This window comes from Corvus hawaiiensis, chromosome 26 (assembly GCF_020740725.1).
Source record: "Corvus hawaiiensis isolate bCorHaw1 chromosome 26, bCorHaw1.pri.cur, whole genome shotgun sequence".
Taxonomy (NCBI): domain Eukaryota; kingdom Metazoa; phylum Chordata; class Aves; order Passeriformes; family Corvidae; genus Corvus; species Corvus hawaiiensis.
The window spans coordinates 45750014-45772750 of record NC_063238.1 but is presented as its reverse complement, the minus strand read 5'-3'; the positions used below and the strand labels follow the sequence as shown (position 1 = coordinate 45772750).

At 58.5% G+C, this 22737-nt stretch overlaps 1 protein-coding gene across 1 annotated transcript in view; it reads right to left on the bottom strand.

Moving 5' to 3' along the window:
• Positions 1-9191: 9191 nt before the first annotated feature.
• EPPK1 (epiplakin 1) overlaps positions 9192-22737 on the bottom strand; it is a 33276-nt gene continuing 19730 nt past the window's right edge. Inside the window, exons 3-4 of the mRNA XM_048329229.1 lie at positions 14580-14712; positions 9192-12336 (exon numbers count right to left, since the gene is read on the bottom strand). Of these exons, the coding sequence (XP_048185186.1) occupies positions 9323-12336; positions 14580-14712 (3147 nt within the window). The 3' untranslated portion in view covers positions 9192-9322. The remainder of the gene's footprint in view (positions 12337-14579; positions 14713-22737) is intronic.

Here is a 22737-nt window from a genome sequence, read left to right as displayed (position 1 = left end):
GCACCCCCTGAAAAGGGATGAACAATGAGTTGGCAGAGTTTGCTGATGCCGCTGAAGTTTCTGGGTGGTTCAGCTACAATGCTGGCTCTGGTGGTGCAGGGAGGGGTGGCAGAGGTGTGGACAAGCTTTCGTGTAAAACCAGTTACTCAGCTGGAGAACACCTGAGCTGGGGACATGCAGGGCTGGAGTGTGGGGCCGGCGTGGGCATGGGGAGAGGCTCTTCACCGTTCCACACCTCATTGTCCTTCCACAACTCCTTTTTCCTTTCCTGGGGAACGCACAGCAGGGCACATCTGTCCTGCCTGTTCGTTCCAGGCATGTCATTCCACACGGGGAGGCAGCTGGCAAGCCCAATGGGAGCTGTGGAATACATGGAGGAGGGAAATCTTTTACTGTTCCTTGGGGTGAGTGTTCGGTGTGATACGCAGCGGAATTCGTTGCCTCAGGGTGTTTGCAGCGGCCCTAGCAGATTTTAAAGGGATTTTAAAAGCCATTAGGCAAATTTGTGGGAGAAAAATTGATTGAAGGCTATTAACCAGAGACGTAGATGCAGCTTCTGGCTCCAGAGGCTCCGCGCTCTGGATTGCCAGGAGCTGCAGCTGATGAAACACAGCTTGGCCCCTGCTCAGGTCCCTGCGCTTTTCCTCTCGGGATCTGCTGTTGGCAATGGGCCAAAATAGGATGCAGGGACATGGTGGGCTCAGGTCTGAGCCGGGGAGCTGTTTCCAACTTTCTGGGGGGAAGTGTTTGGTCTTCAGAGGCACTCTGTGGATCTCCCACATGTTGTCGCTCACATGCAGGACACATCCTTGGCTGGAGATTCCCGTGTCCCTGGCCTGGCCCAGCCCAGCAGCTCCTATGGGAATCCTTAAGGTCCTTTGAGGCACATAAATCCCATCCAGCAGCAGTAGCTGGCTGGGCCCTGGATCTCCTCGTTCAAGGTTGGTCACTTTGAGTGCAACATTCCAGGTGTGGGAATCCTTCCGTGGACAGGTGCAGGGGCAGTGGCTGTTCCCGCAGCAGTGACACCTCCTGTGTTACCACTGCTCATCACCCGTGTCCAGACAGCATCCCGATGTCCCACCTCCTCATCCTCAGTGTCCCATCCATGGATTGTTTTTTGCTGGAGGATACACAGCAGCGATACCTGTCCTGCTGTTCCTTTCCAGGCAGGAGGCACACGGTCCTTCCTCCTCTGGTTGTCCCAGCCATCAAATCACCCAAGACAGGAGAAATGGGCTCCGTCCTGGTGAGTGTGACCTCCTGCAGCATCTGCCTCCTGCAGCATCTCCTGCATCAGCCCCTGGCTGCTCCCAGGGCTCCAGCTGGGAATGCTAACAGGGAGCAGGGCCCGAGCAGTGCAGGCAGCCTGTGCTTGACCCCTGCCTGTGACTGCTGTCCCGAGGATATGGGACCCTCAGGCTGCTCCACACCCACATCCAGAGCCCCGGGCTCTGCCTGTCTGGAGCTGAATGCTACAACACAACCCTGCCAGAGTGTTCGGGTGTGGCTGGGTGGGCAGCAGCCTCTGGCTGTTCCAGCCACAGTGTGGCCACAGGCTGAGGGCAGTACCCCCTGTGCTGGCACTGCTGAGGCACCTCGTCCTGGGGCAGTTTTGTGCCTCTCTCTCATGAAAAGAAGGACATTGAAGGGCTGGAGCATGTCCAGAGACAGGAATGGAACTGAGAAGGGTCTGGAGCACCAGGAGAGGCTGAGGGAGCTGGGGGCACTGCAGGAAAGGAGGCTCGAGGGGAGGGAACTTCTCAGTCCCTAGAACTTCCTGACAGGAGGGTGGAACCAGGTGGGGGTCGGGCTCTGCTCCAAGGGCAGGGGGGACAGGACAAGAGGAAATGGCCTCATGTTGGGCCAGGGGAGGTTCAGGAGGGATATTGGGAAAATTCTTCCTGGAAAGGGCTGTGCAGCCCTGGCACAGCTGCCCAGGGCAGGGGGGAGTCCCCATCCCTGGGGGCATTTAACATCCGTGTGGATGTGGCACCTGGGGACAAGGTCAGTGGTGGCCTGGGCAGTGCTGGGGAATAGCTTGACTTGGTGGGCTCAGGGGGCTTTTCCAACCCAAATGATTCCAGGATTCTCATGCCCAGGAGCTGGCTGCATCTCCTTCACCAGCCCCTACAAGGCCATTTCCATTGGGAATCCCCTGGTGTGGGGCAGCTGCAGAGACCTTTAGTCCCAGATTCTGTTCTGTCCCTCTGCCAGCCCCTCTCAGGTTGTCCCTCTGCTCGGTCTCACCTTCTCCCACCACAGTTTGCAGTCAGGGACCCTAGGAAGGTCCAATGCCTCTGGCAGGGCTCCAGGAGGGAATGCTGCTGGCAGAGGAGCTCACCTGGCTGCGCTGCCATCAACCCCTCCTTTCCCCAACTCCTTTCTGGCTGCCCTGAGCACAGGAGCAGGCCAGAGCTCCTGGCTGAGGAGCTTGGGGATCTCAGCAGTGACATTACAGGTCTAAAGGTTCAGGTTTTGGTTTCCACCCAGGATTCTGGTGTGTGGGAGGCCAGGCAGGCAGGATTTGCTGCTGGGGGCGAGTTCTGTCTGCACTGCCCCGGGCGGGCGGCACTCAGAGGGCAGAGCTGGGGCTCCTGTCACCCCTGTCCCCAGGTGCCCTGGGCATGGCTCCCTCCAGGGCTTGGACCAGGACCTCCAGACCCCATGGTGCTGTTGACCCTGGTGGGGCTGGCAGGTGCAGGGGGTCTGAAACGGCTTCCCAGCATGGAGATCTGGAGGGGGTTATCCCACAGGGATGTGCAGCCAGCCTGGAGCTCCTTGCGTTATTTGAGATGGATCCCAGGTATGGATCCCCCTGAGCCAGCTCTGACTGTGAGCTGACAGAATCCGTGGGGGCTTCTGAGCCCCTCTCGGGTCAGTTTGCTTTCATCCTGCTCTGGAACCTCTGCAGGCCCTGGGGTTTGCGGGAACACCCCCAGGCTGGTTCCGTGGGGGCTGGGGAAGCTCCCTGCTTCCCTTCCCCTCTCGCTGCCAGGAGGCCTCTCTTGCTGTGTGTCTATTTTTATCCGTGTGTGATGGATAGGGCCGGGGTGTGATGATGTCATGTGTTGTTGCACAGCTCACTCTGTGTCGAGGTTGAAGGTTTAGGTGCCAAAACATCTTCCCGCTGCTCCGTCTGTCTGAGCACGTTTGTCCGTGCACTCTGGGGGCCAACGTGGCCGGCACAGGACTCCGGAGGATCCATTGGTGGGGCTGAGTTGCACCAGGCTTTAACCTGCCCTGTCCTGCAGCTCCTCACCTGCAGCAGGTGTGGACACGCCGCAGGTGTCAGCAGGTGACTCAGGTGTGTGAATTAGGGGGGTACAGGTCAGCAGGAATCCAACACACGCGATCAGAGCAATCCCGGGAGAGGGGCAGAGCAGTTTTCTGGGACTGCTTCCACATCTGGTGCCGCTGAAAACATCCCCGCCATCCCCCCGGGGCACGGGGCGGGCCTGAGAGCTGGGAGAGGGGCTGCAGCCTTTGGAATGGCTCGTTCTTCTCGTTCCAGCCCTGCCTGTGTTCCTGCTGGGCAGGAAACACGTCTCCAGCTCTTCCTTAAGTGCTTCCAGAAGCGGGAAGGGAGCCAGCGCCTGTGTGGAGGTGAGGCTGACCACGAGAGCCGTGGGCGCTGCTTGGATGAGGGCATTGGCTGGAGCTGACCGCGGCTAAAAATGGGAATTTTGGTCTGAAGCCACTCGGGAAGGCTCACCCACCCTTGGAGTGGGGGGTGCAGGGAATGGCAGCCGAGGGGCAGAACGGGGGCAGAGGCTGAGCCGTGAGTGGGGCAGGGGATGGGTCACGGCAGGTGGGAGAGCATAGCCATGGGATTTGGGACAGACCATGGGACAGGCCACGGGCTGAGGGACAAGCTCCTGGAAAGGGCTGTGCAGCCCTGGCACAGCTGCCCAGGGCAGGGGGGAGTCCCCATCCCTGGGGGGATTTAACATCCCCGTGGATTTGGCACTTGGGGACATGGGTTGGTGGTGGCCTGGGCTGTGCTGGGCGGATGGTTGGACTCAGTGGGCCCAGAGGGGTTTTCCAACCTCAGCAATTCCATGATTCAGTGATTCTCAGGGCAGAGATAACAAAGGGAGTTGGGGGTCAGGGCCCTGAGAGCACTGTCAGCAGCTGCTCGCACCGGAGCTGGCTGGTTGTGTTTTGGAGGACAATTATAGTTGGGAGCAGGCCAGCTGGATTTTGGAGCAGAGTGATTGTATTTGGGAACAGGCCAGTTGGATTTGGGAGCAGAGCAATTGCATTTTGGAGCAGGCTGGCTAGATTTGGGAGCAGAGGGATTGTATTTGGGAGCAGAGTAATTGTACTTTTGGAGCAGGCTGGTTGGATTTGGGAGACAGTTGTATTTTGGGGCAGAGGGGATGTATTTTGGAGCAGGCTGATTGTATTTGGGAGCAGAGGGATTGTATTTGGGAGCAGAGTAATTGTATTTTTGGAGCAGGCTGGTTGGATTTGGGAGACAGTTGTATTTTGGAGCAGAGGGATTGGATTTTGGAGCAGGCTGGTTGGATTTGGGAGCAGGCTGGTTGTATTTTGGAGACAGAAAGTTGTATTTTGGAGCAGAGGGGATGTATTTTGGAGCAGGCTGGCTGGGTTTTGGAGACAGAAAGTTGTATTTTGGAGCAGAGGGGATGTATTTTGGAGCAGGCTGGCTGGGTTTTGGAGGCAGCTGTTGGACTTTGCCCATTGTCTGTAGCTGGTCATGCACAAAGGGCACCTGGTTTGTGTCAGCCACTGCTGGCCCTCAGCAGCTCCTGGGAGAATTCACTGCTGCTCCACAGGGCCCCGGTCAGGGTTTCCTGACTCCTGGCCCCACTCACAAGGGTGGCAGCTGAGCTGGTGGAGCTCCTGGTGGGGATGGTGCGGGCACACCTGGTGCTGAGTGTGGCTGAGATCCCGACCCCAGAGTCTCCATGTCCTGAACCCCGTGCTTGGCTGATGGGGAATTCCCTGCTTCTCCAGGCTGTGGTTTCACTTTGAAATCTCTGCAGGTTCCTTCAGCCCCCATCCCTCTGTGATCCCACTGCTGTCCAGGATCCTCCCCAGGACCCCCAAAGGAGCCCCGTCCCCAGGCAGAGCTGGCCGAGGCCCCTGTCCCACTCCCCATGCTGAGGGGACACTGGTGGATGTTGGGGGATGGGATGGGCAGTTCCTGGTGAGGCGAGGAGGGGACAGCCCATGTCACACTTTTGGCAGAACCTCTCCCACCCAGGGAGGATGAGGAGGGAGGACATCGTGACCCCACGAGGGCTTTGGGCTGCAGGACCATCTCCTGGCTGTCATGGAGGGAGGAGTTCGGTCATGTCACAGCTGGGGAGTTCCCTGTCCCAACAACCTTTAACACTTTTCTGAGCTTTGATTAAAGCAAAGATGTGGAACCAGTTGAGTGGAAAATTGGACAAAGCTTCATCGTAACAGTTTGGTTTGTTCCTTTTTACCTTCCAGGTCAAACCTTTCATGAGGAGAAACGTAACAGATGGAGCTGGTGCCAGGTGTGACCTCTGGAGTTGGGGAGAAGGTGCTGGGGACCCCAGGGCTCCATTGCTGAGCCCTCTCTTTGTGCTGTTGGGACAAACCAGGACAATTTGCACTCCCCAGCAGATCTCAGCAGCAGCAAAGCCAAAAAGGAAACTTCTGTCCCCTGTGACAGCCTGGCTGCTGCACAGGTGGGAGAGAGACACGAGCAGTGCCCTGTCTGCCCCGGAGACTGGAGTGTGCTGGAAGGGGAGTTGTAAGGGGGAACATGGGCTCTCAGAGCCAAATTAATTTCATATTTTTATCAGCAGCTTTGTCAATAAACACCAGGTGCGGTGAGCAGGCTGAGTTGAGGGAGCACAGAGGGCCGGGACAGGTGACATTGAAGCTGGAGGAACAGTCATGGGACCATCAGGAATGGGCCCAAATGCAGAGTCATGCCCTGGAGTCACTGAACAAACAGTTACGCCATGAAGTGTAGGACACAGGGGTGATTAAAGAGGAAAAGGCCTGTGTGGGCTCAGCAGCCTCAGGAGGGACGTGGGCTCAGGGTAATGAGGCCGTGGCATGTTCTCAGCTGCCCCGGGAGGTGTTTCCAGAGGGGTAGATGGTGCCGGCGGCTAGACAGGGCTCCGTGTGCAGCCCGAGCACCAGCCATGCCAAAAACCCACGGATTCGCTGCGGAAAAGGGGCAGAGACACAACTGAGGGAGGAATGCAGAGCAGGAGCAGCTCTGGCAGGACAGATGTGCTGGGAGATAAAACTGCCCAGGGCAGCCTTATCAGGGACAAACAGGGGGCCAGAGTGGGTCTGCTTCAGCTGATGGAGGGGTTTGCATGTGAGGAGATTGGGCTGGATACTCAGAGAACATTTGTGGCTGCTGGAAAAGGAAGGGCAGAGCCTGCCTGTTCCGCATGAAGGTTCCTGGGGAAGGTGCTGCCATCGGAACCCGGCCTGGGAGTGCCCTGCCAGCCCCCTGGGCTGTGTCCAGGTGGGCTGGGGCCTCCAGGGGGGCAATGGGCCAGGCTGGCACCACATCCCACACTCGAAGGCACCGCTGCAGGGGTGTGTGCCCCTGTGGGTCCCAGCAGAGGGACTTTTCACAAGGGCCTGCAGTGACAGGGGACAAGGGGGAACAGCTTTGTGCTGAAAAAGAGTAGATTTAGATTGGATATTGGGAAGAAATCCTTCCCTGTGAGCGTGGTGAGGCCCTGGCACAGGTTGCCCAGAGCAGCTGTGGCTGCCCCTGGATCCCTGGAAGTGTTCCAGGCCAGGCTGGACGGGGCTTGGAGCAACCTGGGATACTGGAAGGTGTCTCTGCCCAGGGCAGGGGGTGGAACGGGATGAGCTTTAACGTTCCTTCTCACCAAACCATTCCATGAGTCCGTGATTCTGTGATCAGACTGCAGGGAAAGCTGCTGTGGGCACTGCCCCTGCTTTCCCACTCACGCCCGTGGGCACAGCGAGGGATTTGTTGGTTTCCCGTTCCTTTTCCGGCAGGTCAGGTCCCGTCCTGGAGCTTTTTCTGTCCCCCACCTCTTCTCCCACAGCACTGAGGCGTTTCCCGGTGCATCCGCTGTGGTGCGACATTCCCGCAGGGATGGAGCTCCCGCTGCCCGACCCTTCATTTCTCCCCCGTGCCCCCGGGAGCGCTCGGAGACTGCTCCGATTCGTCCCGTTATGCAACGAGCTTTTAGCTATGCAAATGTATTCAGCGCTCCCCTCGCACAACCTCCTGTTTTCTTTCAGCTGCTTTTTTGGAAATCCAGCACTTCCTGTGGGAGTGCAACCCGAGTCCCCGGAGCCGTCTGGAGCCCTCCCAACCCCAGCTCCCCGGGCAGGCTGAAGCTGGCGCCGGGTCCCTGCAGATCCTACCCCACCCTGGCTGCGAGCCCTCCCTAGCCATCCGACACCACCCCAGCCCCCGGCGTGTCCCGGTGCCAGAGGCACAGGCTGGTGTCCAGCCCCTGCCGGGAACAGGGACGCGGGGGGGCTGCAGTGTCACCTCTGTCCCGTCCATGGCATCAGCTGCCAGCCGGTGGGTGGGACATGGTGAGGGGACGTGGTGTGGGGAAAAGGCACGGACATGGCAGCACCGCCCCAGTGTCCCCACGGTGTTGGTGGCTCTGGGAATGACCGAAACAGCCACCTCTCCTCTTGGCTAGCAGCCCTGATGGGTTTTCCTCCATGACTTACTCCAAATGCTGTGTGAGTCCACGGGAACTTTTAGCTCCCAGGACATCCTGCACGGGAAGTTCCTCAGCCTAGCCACCCCGAGTGTGCAGAATTCCTTCCCTCAGCCTCAGCTGGTCTCATGCTGGACTGGGAATAACCCACGATCCTTGGGCTGGAGAGGACATGGAGCACATGGCTGCTGTGCCATCCACCCTGGGCATTTCTCCATCCCAGGAGTCCACTCATCCTCCCTCTCCTTCCCAGTGCCTCATCATTTTTGTGCTTCTCTGAGTCTTCACGAGGTGGGACAGTGGGATGGGACAAATGGATGGGATGGGATGGGACAAAGGGATGGGATGGGATTGATGAGATGGGACAAACGGATGGGATGGAACAATGGGATGGGACAACGGGATGGGATGAGATGGGACAACGAGATGGGACAACGAGATGGGACAATGAGATGGGACAACGAGATGGGATGGGATGAGATGGAACAATGGGATATGACAATGAGATGGGACGATGGGATGGGATCGATGAGATGGGACAAAGGGATGGGATGGGACAATGAAATGGGACAATGAGATCAGATGGGATGGGACAATGAGATGGGACAACGGGATGGGATGGGACAATGAGATGGGACAAACAGATGGGATGGGATGAGATGGATCAATGGGATGGGACAATGAGATGGGACAACGGGATGGGATCGGACAATGAGATCGGATGGGACAATGGGATGGGATGGGATGAGATGGGACAATGGGATGGGATGGGACAATGAGATGGGACAATGGGATGGGATGAGATGGGACAATGGGATGGGACAATGAGATGGGATGGGATGAGATGAGACAACGAGATGAGACAATGGGATGGGACAACAAGCACCTCAGGATCTGTTGTCCTTTTCTGTGCTCCCTTCCTAGGAATTTCCAGCATCCTCGTTCCCTCTGTGGAGCAGCGCCCCATGCCCTGCGTGCAGTGTCCTTGTGCTCCGTGGAGGCACCACCGCACCTGTGGGTGCCCCCAGCCACCTCTCGCTGTCACAGGTGTCATAGCTCTGGCACCAGTGTCCCTCTCCTTCAGTGCTCATGTGCCACAAGTTCCAGCAGCCCAGAGACCCTCGCAGCCCCACCCTGCAGTCCAGGGACCCCTGTGGCCCCATTCTGCAGCAGAACTGAGGGACAGGTCAGGTCTCCATGTCCCACAGCCCCAGATGCTGGCCCTGCTGTGCAGCAGGGCCGGGGTCCCAGCTGTCCTGAACAGGAGGTGTCTGTCCCTCTGTGGCTCTCCTGGGGCCGGGTGTTGCTGCCCACAGCCCCTGCCCTGGGGTCTCTGCCTGCTCCCACCCAGGGCACTCTCCAGCCCACCTGACTTGGGTGGTGGCTCCACGTGTCCCTGTCCTCAGTGAGTGCCTCTGCATGCACAGTGCAGTCCCAAAGCTCCTGGACATCCCCAGAGCCCCTCTGGGAAAGCTCTGCTGGGCAAAAGAAATCTCAGCACAACCAGAGTTGAGACAGCAGGAGTTTAACCAAGCTCCCACCCCACTCCACACACGGGTTTGTCGCTGCTGTGACACACGGAGGGGCGTGGAGAGCCAAGTCCCACAGGTGCTCAGGACCCTCCTCTGCCGGCGTCGGTGTTAGTGGTGCCAGGGGTGGCTCTTCTCGCGCTGGGGGCCGGTGGTGATGGTGGTGGTGATGGTGATTCTGTTCACTGTCAGCCCTCCTGAGGGGTAGGTGTCAAGATGCGCCTCCCGCCTGTACTCGGAGACCTGCTTGGAGGACAGGAGCTCCCACACCGACACCCTGTGCTCCTGGGATGGGCCAAAGGTGATGTAGGAGCCCTCAGAACGCAGAAGATCCACGGTGTGTGCAGGAAGGGCCCCAAAGTGCTTCTCGTGGCCGTCAATGGCGAGGCTGCTGGTGATGCTGAGCAGCTCCTGGATGGGGAGTGTCCCCCCACGGTACAGCTCCAGCAGCTCCTGCCTCTTCTCCTCTGGGATGTGGTGGGAGAAGAGCAGGTCCCAGAGGGAGATCTGCGTGCCCTGGAACTCTCCCACTGACACCTCGGCTGTGGTGGCCTTCAGGGTCTCTTCCCAAGCCCTGTCCCCATGCAGGGGGGTGGGTTCAACCTCTGTGGCTGCTGGCTCTGCCCCGGGCTCATTCACAGGTGCTGCTGGCTCTGCCCTCTCTGCTGCTGCTTCTGCTGCTGCCCGGGTCACAATGGTGCTGGCAACGGTCTTCACCTGCTCCAGGGTTAACTCACCTGCCTCGTACAGCTCCAGGAGCTCCTTCCTATTCTCCTCGGGGATGTAGTGGGAGTGGAGCAGGTCCCACAGGGAGACCTTGTGGCCCCGAAACTCCCCAACCTCAATGTCAACCACTGTGGTTTTTAAGGCTGTTTCCCATGGTTCCTCTTTGGGGGGATCATCCCCCTCCTCTCCTGCTGCTGTCAGAGTGTCCTGGTTGGAACTCTTGACTGTAATTTGGAATTTCCTGCCTGTAGATTCTTTTTTCTCAATGAGAGTGGTGACAACAAATTTTAACTGCTCCAATGCCAATGTCCCTGCATGGTACAGCTCCAGCAGCTCCTGCCTCTTCTCCTCGGGGATGTGGTGGGAGAAGAGCAGGTCCCAGAGGGAGATCTGCGTGCCCTGGAACTCTCCCACTGACACCTCAGCTGTGGTGGCCTTCAGGGTCTCTTCCCAAGCCCTGTCCCCATGCAGGGGGGTGGGTTCAACCTCTGTGGCTGCTGGCTCTGCCCCGGGCTCATTCACAGGTGCTGCTGGCTCTGCCCTCTCTGCTGCTGCTTCTGCTGCTGCCCGGGTCACAATGGTGCTGGCAACGGTCTTCACCTGCTCCAGGGTTAACTCACCTGCCTCGTACAGCTCCAGGAGCTCCTTCCTGTTCTCCTCGGGGATGTAGTGGGAGTGGAGCAGGTCCCACAGGGAGACCTTGTGGCCCCGAAACTCCCCAACCTCAATGTCGACCACTGTGGTTTTTAAGGCTGTTTCCCACGGTTCCTCTTTGGGGGGATCATCCCCCTCCTCTCCTGCTGCTGTCAGAGTGTCCTGGTTGGAACTCTTGACTGTAATTTGGAATTTCCTGCCTGTAGATTCTTTTTTCTTAATGAGAGTGGTGACAACAGTTGTCATCTGCTCCAGAGTTAATAACCTTTCATGGTACAGCTCCAGCAGCTCCTGCCTCTTCTCCTCGGGGATGTGGTGGGAGAAGAGCAGGTCCCACAGTGAGACCTGCTTTCCCTGCAGCTCCCCAGCCGGCACACTGATGGTGGTGGACTTCAAGGAGTCATCCAGGTGTGCTGAACAATCGTCTTCATCCTCCCCTGCCACTGCCGCTGCCCTGTGTGGGCTCCTGGCATTTGCCACGAGCTTGGCGTTCGTGGCTTCTGTTCGGTTCACGATGGTGGTGACCACAGTGGCCACCTGCTCCGTGGTCAGTATCCCTGCCCTATACAGCTCCAGCAGCTCCTGCCGCTTCCCCTGAGGGACGTATTTGGAAAAGAGCAGGTCCAGCACAGAAATGTTTTGCCCCCGGAACTCCCCAGCAGTGACACGGACGGTTGCAGACTTCAAGGACTTTCTCAACTGTTGCTCCTGGGACTGCGTGTCCTGAGCCGAGGGTGACGCCCTCACCTTGTTATTGGGTTTGGCTGTGCATGAGCCCAGAGCCCCGTTTTCCCTTTCTGCCCCCGTGATGGTGGCAGTGAGGACGGTCATCATCTGCAGGATGGTCATTGTCCCCGCCTTGTATTTCCTCAGCAGCTCCTCTCTCTGGTGGTCAGGGACGTAGCGGGAGAAGAGGAGCTCCCAGACGCTGACGCTCTGGCCCTGGAAGAGCCCCACCGCCAGGGTGGTGCGGGCGGCCTGCAGGGCTTTGCGGGCATCCTCAGTCAGCTGGTAGAGCACGGAACCCTTGTCCATCAGCTGCAGCATGAGCAGCCCCGTGTCCGGGTCAGGCACGCAGCGCTGCAGCAGCTGCAGGTACGTCAGGTTCTCGTGGGTGTTGGGGTCGAAGCAAGTTCTTGTTTGATTCTCGGGGTCAGAGAGGAACTGGCTCATCTCCTGGTCAAAGTAGCCACGCTTGTAGGCCACCTCCACGGGCAGGCGGTGGCTGTGCACGGGGTCGATGATGCCGCCGGTGGCGATCTGGGCCTGGAGCAGGCGGATGGCGTGTTCCCTGACGATCAGCTCCTTCTTCATGGCCTGGAACAGGGAGATCCTGTGTCCAGTGTAGGGCTCTGTGTACCCTGTCACGGCTCCCTCCGCTGAGAGCAGCTTCTCGTAGAAGTCCCGACCGATGAGTCCCTGAGCCAGCGCCTCTTTCACCGAGAGCTGCTCGTTCCTCACGGGGTCTGTGAGCAGTCCAGACGCTGCCTGTGCCTCCAGCAGCACCAGCGCCGTGCCCGGGGTCAGCAGCCCCTTCATCATGGCTTCGTAGATACTCAGCTTCTTGTGCTTGGCCTGGATGAAGACTCCAGCGATGAAGTTACTCCCACCCCCACCCATCTCTTTGTGTTCACCTGCAACCGGGTTACTCCCTGTGCTGCTCGACTTGTTGTTCTGGGAGCATCCACTCATCTTCTGCATCATCTCTGGGGAAGAATCCTGCTCCTGTGGGGCACCGAATGTGTCTGAGGAGGGAGAAACAAACAGAGCCTGTGGTAAGACACAAGTCCGTGTGCGGTTTTCACAGTGGGTGTGGAGGAAACCTCTCCCTGGAGGTGGCCGCAGGAGCCCAGGGAGAAGCGAGGAGTGGCATCTGGGGCTTTGCTGCTCCCTCAGAGCAATCCTAGGGCCAGAGTGCATCTGGGGTGGGCAGAGAGCTCTGGGGACACACCACAGGTTCGTGACAGACACGTGCCATGCAAAGAAGCATAATCTCAGCAGCATGGACACCTTGGCCTCCCTCCAGCCCCCCGAGGACCCACCTGCTCTCTCAGAGCCCGACGCTGCCTCAAACCTCTGGCCTCAACCACTTCTCTCTTCTTTCCTGGGTGACACAACCACCACTTACTTTTGGGCTGATGCCACTGGGTGCTAGCACGAGGCAGGAGCACTGCCTACCCCACTGCTCCCTCCCTGCTCCCTGGAGCTGCCCTGGGGCAGGCAGATTTGGCTGGTGGTCTCTTCCCAAGCTCAGGTCATGCCAAGAGACAGCAGTGGCTTCCTGACACAATGCCACAGCCTCAGAGAGGTGCTGGCTGGTGCTGACAGTAATTTTCTGCCCTCCGAGACCGTCGCCCTGGCTGGCCCTGTGCTGGTCACGGGCTGGCTGTGAGCATGGTAGGACACAGGGTGACAGGCACAGCCCAGCACACGGCTCTCCGTGGGGATCTTCCTGGGTGCTGTGGGATCCCACACCACCCTGGCAGTCCACAGGACACAGGAACAGTCTTAGGAATGGATGAGTGGCTGTTCAGATCCACGGGCAGCAGCTGGTCTGAGCTGAGAGAAACTTTCCCTCTGGCTGTGCCGCTGCTGCAGCTGGGGTGGGTCTCTGGGTTCTCCGGGTCTCTGTTTGTTCTAAGGCCACCAGGTGGGCAGAGACCCCAAACCCCATCCTATCACCCTCCTGCCTGCAAAACTGGGCTCTGTATGATTTAATGCAGCAGTCACAGACGCATCATGGGATCCCAGGATAGCTGGGGTGGGAAGAGAACTTAAAACTCATCTCGTTCCACCCCCTGCCATGGGCAGGGATGCCACCCACTCACGGGATGTCTCACATGTTGTCACTTGGTCCCCTTGGGAAGCCCTGTAAACAAACTTTCAGCATCTCCAACACTGTGCAGTGATGAGGCCACAGTCTTGTAAAAACAGCAGAATCGAAACCCAAAGGATTTCTTTGGGAACACCCATCTCCCGTAAACTGTGGTGAGTGACATTAATAACACGTTTAACTCATTATCAAGGTCAGAGATTAAGTCTCTGATGTTTACCTAACTGATTGGAAAGTCTCTGAGTCATTGCTTTTGATCCATTTAAATATTGGATTGATGCTGGGGCAGATGCATCACGATTGGGGAGAGATTTATCCCAGCAGTCCCAGCCCAGCCCTTGCTCTCCGGGTACCCTGCCCGTGGCTCTGCCCCACCTTGTGCCTCCAGCCTCTGGCAGCCGCTTCTCTCCCTCCCTGCCCGACTCCGAGGATGCAGCTGGGAGGCGATGGGCAGGTTGTGCTGCCTGCTGGGGTGGCACTGGGTCCCGGAGTGCGGTGTCACACCCTGGAGCCAGCGACACCTTTGTAGGACACGGATGTCGTGTGAACACCCTGCACGGCAAAGTCATTTCCCAACTGCAGCCTGTCATTAGCTGGTCTCTAATCAGCCTCCTGATGCCGGGGCTGGGCTGCACACGCAGCTCCCGGGGCAGGGGCTGGCTGGCTCTGCAAGCTGTCGCAGCAGCCCAGCCCAGGAGGCTCCAGTGGAAGCGGTTTTCCAGCCGGAGCGAGCCAGGGTGGCCCCACAGCGCGGGGGTCCCCAGCCCTGCCCGCGCCCTGGGGAGGGGAATCACACCAGTGCCCCCAGCCCAGCCCAGCACTCGCTCGCAGCCTCCTCGCCGGGCTCCGGGCCGAGCCCCACTGCTCCAGCCACGGCCTCCGGCTGTTTCCCTCCCGCATCCCAGTTCAGCTGAAGCATTGGCGACACAAAACACATCACGCAGAGCAGCAGCTCCGGCCAGCCCTGGTGCCACTCGGTCACTTTGTCCCTTCCCAGAAAGGACCAAGTTCTGCCTGGAGATCTCCTGCTCACCCATCCCCAGAGTTTCAGCAGCCACCTCTCCGTGCTGGAGTTTGGGATAGAGGTGAGGTCCCCTCTTCCCGTGCAGGCCCCCTGTGGTGGCCTCGGTGACCCTCAGGTGGGCTCTGTCCTACCTCCTGGACGTGTATCCAGAGCGGCTGGATCGCCGGCAGGCTCCGGTCCTCCTCCTCCTCCTCCTCCCGCCGACTGCCAGCCAGGTGAGCAGAGGAGGCAAGTGCCCAATTTAAATCCTTCCCTCCCCCGCCCCTGGGGACGGCAGGGAGGCCCTGCCCTGTGCTGACACACCGGAGCATACCTGGGATACGGACCTGCACTGACCACGGAGCCACAGCCCAGGACCCCTGAGGTGGCAGGGGCTGGGGCACGGGGAGCAGTCCCGCTGCAAAACGTGGGACACGTCTCTTTCCAGGAGGCTTCTGGACTCAGTCACCGCTTTTTTCTGACAGCACAGCTGCTTGTGGACAGCCCTGCCCATGGTCCCAGCTGCCACGGGGGTCTCCACGGATCTGGGCTTGTTGGATCAGCCTTTGCCCTGGCTGAGTCCCTTGGCTGGTTGGGAGCTGCAGCCAGCATCCTGCAGCTGTCCCTGCACCCCAGCCGGGACAGAGACCAAGCCTGTCCCTGTAGCCATGCCTGGGCTGACAGAGAAGGGACAGTGCTGGCCACGGATGTGCATGGGAACACTCGTGACAGTGTCTGTGCTCCTGTCAACCTGCACAGGTGTGTGTGCCTCGGTGTGTGTGTGACTGTGTGGGCTCTGGTGTGACTCTGTGTGCAGGTGACTCCCCGTGAGTGGGGACACGTGTGACAGTGCGTGTGCAAGGCGTGGGTGACTCCCTCTGAGTGGGGACACGCGTGACAGTGCGTGTGCAAGGCGTGGGTGACTCCCCGTGAGTGGGGACACGTGTGACAGTGCATGTGCAAGGCGTGGGTGACTCCCTGTGAGTGGGGACGCGTGTGACAGTGCGTGTGCAAGGCGTGGGTGAGGCAGCACGGACAGCTGCCCACAGCCGGGTGTGTGACTGCCCCGCGTGGCCGTGGCTCGGTGCCCCGCGTGCAGGAGGGGCTGCCGGCCCCGGCCCTGCCTTTCCTGGATGTCCTGCTCCAGGAGCACATTCCTGCTCGCGTAGGCGCTCGCCAGACTGGCTGATCAGCACACAGAGAGCTTTTCCCTCTGACTCACCGCGGGGGTTTGGCTCCAGGGAACACACCTGGGCAGGAGGTCCCCTGTCCTCGGGGGAGAGGTGGGTACAGGACCCAGTCCTGGTGTCTTTGCTCCCTGCTCCAAAGCCCTTCCCTGCCTGACATCTGCTCTCAGCCTGCCTGATGCTGCACTTGGTAATTGCGGCATAACTGGAACTTCGTTAATTGCATTTCTCTTACCACGGGCAGAGAGTGACAGGACAAGGGGGGGGGGGGGGGGGGGCAGTTTTTAATTGAAAAAGGAGGGATTTATTTAGAGGAAGAAGTTCTTCCCTGTGAGGGTGGTGAGGCCCTGGCACAGGTTGCCCAGAGAAGCTGCCCCATCCCTGGAAGTGTTCCAGGCCAGGTTGGATGGGCCTTGGAGCAACCTTGGGTAGTGGAAGGTGTCCCTGCCCATGGCAGGGGGTTGGGACTGGATGAGCTTTCGGGATACTTCAACCCAAACCCATCTGTGATTCCACGGTGATTTTGTTGTTTCACCGTAGGTTCAGCCATTCCAGCCGGGCTGCAGCAACGCTTCCTCCTGGGCTGCGTCCTTGGCAGGAGAGAGTGCGAGGGGTGCAGGGTCACCTGGCCTTCTCAGGCAGTAGGATCCCACCTCTCTGTTCGCTCAGCTCCGCTCAGTTCAGCCCAGGCTCCATGCACAGACCTGGCCCATTTAGTGTGGCAGCACCAAGTTACCCCATGTTGGTCCTCCCCACTGTTCCTTGGGCACAGCCATGGCCATGCAGGACACTCCTCCAAAGTGTGCCAGTGGCCCTGGAACACTCTCTGGAGCTGGCACAGCTCGTTTAGATGCCCCTGAAGTGCCAGCATTTGGCAGCTTCCCTCGGAGGTTTCTTTGCCGCTGACAGACAGGCTGTGCTTTATGTCCTTGCAGTGGATGTGTCCCACGGCACCGGAGCCCTGGTCCCGTTACAGCTGTGGAGAGCACTCTGGGACACTCTCCAGAATCCAGGGCATGACTCCTCTGACCACTTGCATATGTGGGATGTGCCCACAGAGCAGCCACCAGCCAACCGGACCTGCTGTCCCTTGGCTGCCCAGGGCAGCCGGTGTCACCGATGACAAACATCATCCACAGCGAGTCGGTCTGAGCGTCACCTCCTCCGGGCTCTGAGCAGCCCCACCTCCCTCACAGGCACCTCACAGGTGCCTTTGACAGAGCTGGGTCATGTGGAAATGCTGGTGCCTCTCCTTGTGCCCCTCCCAGGTCATCCCCTCTCTGGTGGAGAGCCAACCAGGCTCTCCCTGAGGACTGAGGGATTAATCCCGAGCTTTTGGAAAGAGCTGCATGGGGAGGATGGGCTATAAGCTGTCCACCCCACGGGGAAGCTGTTCCTTAGGCTGCTCCCAGTCTGTGCCAAGTTCTGGAGACTTCCTGCAGAGGAGACTGTCCAGGGGTGCCAGCCAGACTGTGCAGACCCGTTGGTGGGTGGATGATGTGGATCCCCGCAGCGCTGCACTGTGGGTTTCAGCTGCGCCGGCGGAGACCTGCAGGGATGCTGGGAGCCGCTGTCCCTTCAAGCAACGCATAGCTTTGCCTGTTTTATCTTCTCCCTCTGGAAGCAGCTGATGTGTCACTGGGGCTGGCGCTGGGCCTCCTGTGCTGTGAACGTGGTCAGAGGATGTGACTGGGGCAGCAGCTGCTGTTTGGGTTTCGAACACAGTGATTCCACATGTCACTTTCCTTGAAGTGCCAGGAGCAGGACACTTGTGAGAACACAAATAGACTGTGCTGGGTTGACTGGGGAGAACGCTGGCTTACCACTTTGCTTCAGGCCTGGGGAGTTAGTGGACTTGCAGAGGCCCCAGCTCTCCCCTTCCGTGGGAGCTGGACCATCCGTAGGGACATCCTGGAGCTTCCCAGAGCTGCCCCGTGAGCAGCCAGAGCTGAGCTGCCTGATACCCCCCTGGCACGTGCTCTGGCACCTGCCAGGGCCCTGTGCCTCTGTGCAAGGTGGCACCATAGGTCCCTGAGTGACCGCACGTCCTGTGCGCAGCAGGAGGCAGGGAGGGGACAGCATCACATCTGGGGACAGTTCATGTCACACCAGGAGGGACCTTCTCGCTCTCAACAACTCCCTGACAGGAGGGTTCAGCCAGGTGGGGGCTGGGCTCTGTTCCCAGGGAACAAGGGACAGGATGGAAGGAAATGACCTCAAGTTATTGGGAATTATTAATATATATAACACATACTTTTTAAAAATTTTTATTATTATTGTTCTTTTGGGATATTGGGAAAATACCTTTCCAGTAAAGGGCTGTCCAGCCCTGGCATGGCTGCCCAGGGCAGTGGTAGAGTCCCCACCCCTGGGGGGATTTAACAGTTGTGTGAATGTGGCACTTCAGGACATGGGACAGTGGTGGCCTTGGCAGTGCTGGGGGAACAGTTGGGCTCGGGTGTGATTCCATGAATCAGTGGCACTGGATTGCCGGTGCTGCCTCGCCGCTGTGCCCGTGTGGCCTCGAAGCTGTCAGGTGTTAGAAAGGGCTGATGTTTTTATGCTGAAAAGCAACACCAGGTGAGTGCAGGTCTGGGGGAGCCCCTGAAACATTTGTGCGCTGCCTCCGCAGCTCCCTGGGGCACAGAGAGGGGCACAGACCCCGGGGATGCCCCTGCGCTCGCTGACTCACCAGCTGGTCCTGCAGCTTCCCGGGACACACCTGGGCTCGGGCATCCACAGCCCCGCAGCCTCACCTGCCGGAAGGTGTGGGAGTCTTGGCTGAAGCAGCCACGAACCACATCAGAGGGCTGGGAGATGCCTTTCCCAAGGATGTTTCAGCACTGGGGTGTTCGGGGAGGGTTTTCCTTCAGTGATTGATTTGGGAAACCTCCGGTGCCAGAGCTCAGGTGCTGATGCTGCTCCCGGCTCCCTTCCAGCTGGTCCCGGGAGCATTGGTCCCTGAACCTCTGGACCTGTGGCTGCTGAGGGCGTTTTCCTGTGGAGGGTGATGCACAGAGCCTATGCTGGATGTGGGGATGGCAGCCCCTGCACTTGGACAGCCCTAGGAAACATCTGTGCACAGGCAGAGCACGGCAGGGTTCTTATTAATCCACCCCTTGGGGTGTATCAGAGTGAAACGACACTGAATGACCCGTGTATACATGACCAGGGTTATTTTAAAACAATGTGATTGCTTTAATTCCTTTCAGTGGAAAGGAAGGATGTGGCTGTTTTGGTTACCATCTATAAAAATTTAGAAGTATATCACTTAGGAATGTATATAAGGAGAAGAAGGAAGGAAGGAAGGAAGGAAGGAAGGAAGGAAGGAAGGAAGGAAGGAAGGAAGGAAGGAAGGAAGGAAGGAAGGAAGGAAGGAAGGAAGGACAGTAGATAATGGAGAGGAAAGGTATCACCCACCACCCATCACCCAGTGAGGAGACTTGACCATTGCAATTTCGGTGGCCGTGGTCGGACTGATGGTCACAGCCTCCATCCATCAGGGGTGGGGGCCCACAAAACAGGAATCCAGTGGGTTAATTTACATTCAGCTTTAGGTGGGGGTGTCCAGGTGTTTTCCCTGGAGGGCAATTTTACACTACTGGATGCAACACTGTGAATCGTGCTGTCCTCTGGAGGAAGCCTCCGAAATGAGTCGGGGGGTGCTTCGGGGGTCTTTGGGGGTCTCTGATGGTTGCTGGCCCCTTCTAATGCCATGATGCTGTTTGGCCCTGCTCCTCGTGCTGCCGTAGCCGAGTCAGCGGTGTCTTATCAGAAGGAATCCTTATCAGAGGATCTGCTTCTGACCGGCGTTTTGCCTTGCCTGGCCAGAAATCAGCCGGTTTAAGGCATCAATCCCAGGGAACCACGAGGAGTGCAGGGCTCAACCAGTTTGTCTGAAAGAGTTCTGTCTGTCACACAGGGGACACCGGTAACCAGAGAAATCCGGCAGCACCCGGTGCCCCTCTGCCTGGCCCGACCCACGGCGGGGAGCTCGTGCGCCGGCATTCCCAGGGCGTGGAGCCGGCCGTGCGCCGGGAGCGAGCTCCGGGCAGCTGCGGAGTGACTCGGGACCCGCCGAGCTGCGTGAGCGGGCAGAGCTGGGCCCGAGGGGGAACGTCCCCTCGGCGGGGCTAGACCCTCGGCGGGGCTGGACCCTCGGCGGTGTTGCCGTCCCCTGCAGGTGCCGCTGGCCCCCACCCCTGCCCCGCCTGTTCTCAGCGCCGGCGCCTCTGGAGGAAAGAATAACAAAAATGTTCCCTTTCAAAGCAGCCCCGCGCCCAGGGGACGGGCACAGGCAGACACGGACACAGACAAAAATGCTCTTTATTCTGGCTGGGAGAGATTGCACAACTCTGATCTCTGTGGGAAACGGACTATCAAGTATCCTCTTCCCCGACTCATGATTCCTGGGAAAAAGGGATCGGCCAGGCTTTTCCTGGTGTTCAGGGCACCTGGCCTGTGGCAGGATCCGGGAGGGAGATAATCTGGGCATGCTGGGGTGGTGCCAGAGCTGCAGGGATGGTGTCGGGTCACTGGGGTGGTGCCAGGGGTGCACCATGGCTGCAAATGCTTCCCTCACCCTTCCCAGGGAACTTGCTTATTTTTTGGCTTCCTGGCAGCCAAGTTTCCCTCAGCAGCTCTGGAGCACAGCGAGGGGAAGGAACATGCTTTAGATCTGGCCCAGGTTGCCCCCAGCCACACTCCTGTTTTCCCCTGAGGCACATTGGGACAGGGCACAGGTATGGACAGAGCTCTGCTCATTCAGTGCCTGCTCTATGGGGACCCCAAGTCCCCGAGCCCCCCACAGCTGAGGCTGTGGGGGCATCTCTGGAGCTCATCTTGGGCACTGGAGGATGTGCAGATCTAACTGGAGCTGGTGGGCTCTGCCCTTCTGCCCAGCTGGCCAAAGATGCAGCTCCACTGCCCTTCTCTGAGGGTCAGCTGTCTGTGCCATCCCCCTCTCCCAGGACGCAGGTGACAGGTTGTGCCAGTTTGGGCAAATTTGGAAATATATCCTCTGAGAGAAGGCAGGTTACAACCATCCCTCCCCCCACCAGGTTCAGGGAAAAAAAGAATTTTCCTCAAAGGAAAGTGAAAGAGATAAAAGTGTTTATTTAACGAACACACAGGAAAAAGATACTAATGCTAAATAAATACCTCTCACTGTAGAGAGAAAACCTGGGAAAATTTCAGAGTCCTTCCGTAGTCTCTCTCTCCCCATCCTTGGAGCTGGGATGGGGTGGTGGCCCCACCTCCAGGGCCAAGGTCTCGGTGGAAATTCCTCTCAATGTATCCTGATGTTGAAACCGTACAGCAGAGAAAAAAAAAGGAAAAAACGAAGTCCCAGGAAAACAAAAGTTCAACTCTCCGTCTCTCTCTGGAGAAAAAGAAAGCCAAAAACTGGCTGGAAAGCTGCTTCCTCCCGCTCCCGCTGCTGCAGAAGCAGACAGGTTTTATCTCTGTGTCCTTGGAACATGAAAACAAACTGCAAACTGCTTTGAAAAAGTACACTTTTCTCTCTCCCCTCTCAGGCTCAATTTAAAGGCATAGAAAGACACAGAATTAATTTCTGGGCATAGGGCAGCGATATGGGATACAACATCATAAAGTCACCCCAAGACACAGGTGACTGGTGCTGGTAGAACGTCCTGCTGAGAGCAGACAGGGGAAACCTTGCCCCAGAGATCGTCACTGGATAAAAGTGGCTGCTCTGCCTGGGGTGGCTGAGCCTGCGCTCCCCCAGCTGAGCCTTCTACCACTGGCTCAGCTCACGGGGCACCTGGCCACCAACACCTTCAGGAGGACAGTGCCACCACACACATGGCCACTGTGGCCAGACCAGATGTGGGCAGTGGCCTCTGGGGACCTGCAGACCTGTGCCAATTGTGGCAGCTCGTGGTGCTTGGCCAAGCACTCCCAAATGTGCCCACAGAGCAAAGGCAGATGTGCCTCTGCCAGGAGCTCAGGAGTCATGGAATCACAGGATGGTTTGGGAAGGGAATTTAAAGATCATCCAGTGCCATGGGCAGGGACACCTTCTGCTAGACCAGGTTGCTCCAAGCTCCATCCAACCTGGCCTCCATCCAACTGGACACTTCCAGCAATGGGGCAGCTGCAGCTTCTCTGGGCAACCTCTGCCAGGGCCTCCCCACTCTCCCAGGGAGGAATCTTCCCAATACCCAAGAATCCAGGAGGATTGCTGTGCTGTGGAGAGCTGGAACACGGGGTATTCCAATTGCACCCCCACCAAAAGGAACCCAGGGCTTCCCCAGCAGGTCGGCTTTGGGCTGCAGCGAGGGAGGGATGGAGGGGGAGAGGTGAGTCCCTGCCTGTGCCTCAGCAGGGCCTTTGGTTCTTGTGTTTTCCACTTCCAGTTTTCTCAGCAGCTGATCCTTAAATGTGCCCCGGACACAGTGGGGCTGTGGGTTGGATTGGGTACGGTGGGGTTACGAAATCCCAGACTCACAGAATACCAGGATGGGTCAGGCTGGAAGGACCCATAGTGGGGGTCCTCAGGAAGGGTCATCACAGACCACATGGCACAGGAGTGTGTCCAGATGGCTCTGGAATGTCTCTGGTGAGGGAGACTCCACACCCGCTCTGGTCTTTGTTCCAGTGCTCGGTCACTGCACAGGAAAAAAGTTCTTCCTCATGCTCAGGTGGAACTCGCTGGGCATCAGTTCATGCCCATTGCCTCCTGTCCTGTGGTTGGCACCATGAAGCAGAGCCTGGTTTGACACTTCCCTTCATTGCACAGGTCCCCTCTCAGTTGTCTCTTCTCAGGGCTGACCAGGCCCAGCTCCCTCAGCCCATCCCTCAGAGATGCTCCAGTCTCTCGTCTCCCCAGCCCTGGTGCTGCCTGTGCGTCCAGAGATGGGAATGGAGCTGGGAAAGGGTCTGGAGCCCCAGGAGAGGCTGAGGGAGCTCAGGGAGCTCAGCCTGGAGAAAAGGAAGCTCAGGGGAGACCTTCTCATTGTCCACAACTCCCTGACAGGAGGGTGGAACCAGGTGGGGGTCAGGCTCTGCTCCCAGGGCACAGGGGACAGGACAAGAGGAAATGGCCTCAAGCTGTGCCAGGGGAGGTTCAGGAGGGATATTGGGAAAATTCCTCCTGGAAAGG